Raw genomic sequence first — 1,711 nt, 5'->3', positions numbered from 1 at the left:
TTATTTCTTTATCTATTCAAATAGCTTGGTTGCTTTCGTACATTAGGATTGCTGGACAGAAGACAAAGGCGTAAAATAAAGAAGAAATGTGATGAACAGCATTGCTTTATTGGAATTAAAATTACCATAGGAACAAGAAACAGGGAGGGAGGGCAAGAGAGTTGAAATAAAGGCAGTTTGAACTTTTCCCAAATTTCTGATAATCACATGCTGAGCATGTTACTGATGCCGAAGCAACAAATCTCCAAACAGTTTCCTGAGAGCATCCTTCAGCACCTGGTTCCTCATGCTGTAGATGAGGGGGTTCACAGCTGGAGGCACCACTGAGTACAGAAATGACACCACCAGGTCCAGGGGTGGGGTGGAGACGGATGGGGGCTTCAGGTAGGCAACCATGCCAGTGCTGACAAACAGGGAGACCACGGCCAGGTGAGGGAGGCACGTGGAGAAGGCTTTGTGCCGGCCCTGCTCACAGGGCATCCTCAGCACGGCCCTGAAGATCTGCACATAGGACACAACAATGAATATAAAACAAGCAAAAAAGATTAAGACGCTAAATACGGTAAATCCAAATTCTCTAAGGTAAAAACCAGAGCAGGAGAGCTTAAGGATCTGAGCAGTTTCACAGAAAAACTGATCCACAGCATTGCCGTGGCACAGAGGCGTTGAGAATGTGTTGGCAGTGTGCAGCAGGGAATAGAGAATCCCAGTGGCCCAGGCAGCTGCTGCCATGGTGGCACAAGCTCTGCTGTCCATCAAGGTCCCATAGTGCAGGGGCTTGCAGATGGCAACGTAGCGGTCATAGGACATGATGGTGAGAATGCAATACTCTGCTGATATCAGAAAGACAAACAGAAAGGTCTGGGCAGCACATCCTGCATAGGAGATGTCCCTGGTGTCCCAGAGGGCATTGGCCATGGCTTTGGGGAGAGTGGTGGAGATGCAGCCCAGGTCGAGGAGGGCGAGGTTGAGCAGGAAGAAGTCCATGGGGCTGTGCAGGCGGTGGTGGCAGGCTACGGCTGTGCTGATGAGGCCGTTGCCCAGGAGGGCAGCCAGGTAGATGCCCAGCAAGAGCCAGAAGTGCAGGAGCTGCAGCTGCCGCGTGTCTGCCAACGCCAGCAGGAGGAACTCGCTGATGGAGCTGCTGTTGGGCATTTGCTGCCTCTGGGCACCAGGACCTGTTCAAAGAGTAAAAAAGTCAAGGAGAAGTCTTTCTAGGTGTGGAGTGCTCATTCAGCTCCATTATGTGATCTACATTTCATGACGTTGAGTTTGCCATGAGCGACTCTGCACTTTTTATCTCAGTGAAGCAGACTTGTCCCTATGGGTACATGGGAAAACGTGGTGATGGTGTGGGGTCAGGCTTTCTTTTCAGAATGTATCAGATAAAATCACTTCTGATGCAGAAGTGCTGATCAGCATCTGAACCTTAATGCCGAAAATATGGGGGGCAAAATTAGAAGTTCTAGGAATCACTTTTTCCTACAAATTCTCCTCCTGCTCACCATGCCTAAGGACTGTTTCCTGAAGTCTGAACAGCTGTAAGACCTGAGAGGCAAAGGGATTCACTGCAGCTTAGTGCAGGGTAAGGTGAGCTGACTGGGTTTCTTTCCAACTGCTCTGAGCTTGATTGCTTTGCAGATGTAAGACAATTGCATTCCCATCAAATTCTGAAGTCTGACCCAGCTCAGAAAACAGGAGTCCACTGCCC

At 49.5% G+C, this 1,711-nt stretch overlaps 1 protein-coding gene across 1 annotated transcript; it reads right to left on the bottom strand.

The window, feature by feature from the left end:
* Nucleotides 1-219: 219 nt before the first annotated feature.
* LOC100540256 (olfactory receptor 14J1-like) lies at nucleotides 220-1,155 on the bottom strand. Its single transcript, XM_003214086.2, has one exon. The coding sequence runs from the start codon at nucleotides 1,153-1,155 to the stop codon at nucleotides 220-222; it is 936 nt and encodes a 311-aa protein (XP_003214134.2).
* Between the last annotated feature and the right edge of the window lie 556 nt (nucleotides 1,156-1,711).

Source organism: Meleagris gallopavo, unplaced genomic scaffold, assembly GCF_000146605.3.
Source record: "Meleagris gallopavo isolate NT-WF06-2002-E0010 breed Aviagen turkey brand Nicholas breeding stock unplaced genomic scaffold, Turkey_5.1 ChrUn_random_7180001955736, whole genome shotgun sequence".
In the NCBI taxonomy this organism is placed as follows: domain Eukaryota; kingdom Metazoa; phylum Chordata; class Aves; order Galliformes; family Phasianidae; genus Meleagris; species Meleagris gallopavo.
The sequence above is the reverse complement of the archived record's forward strand: the minus strand, read 5'-3'. Positions and strand labels throughout refer to the sequence as shown.

Coding starts and splice junctions, on each gene's coding strand:
- LOC100540256 (XM_003214086.2), bottom strand. CDS start 1,155: ATGCCCAACAGCAGCTCCATCAGCGAGTTCCTCCTGCTGGCGTTGGCA.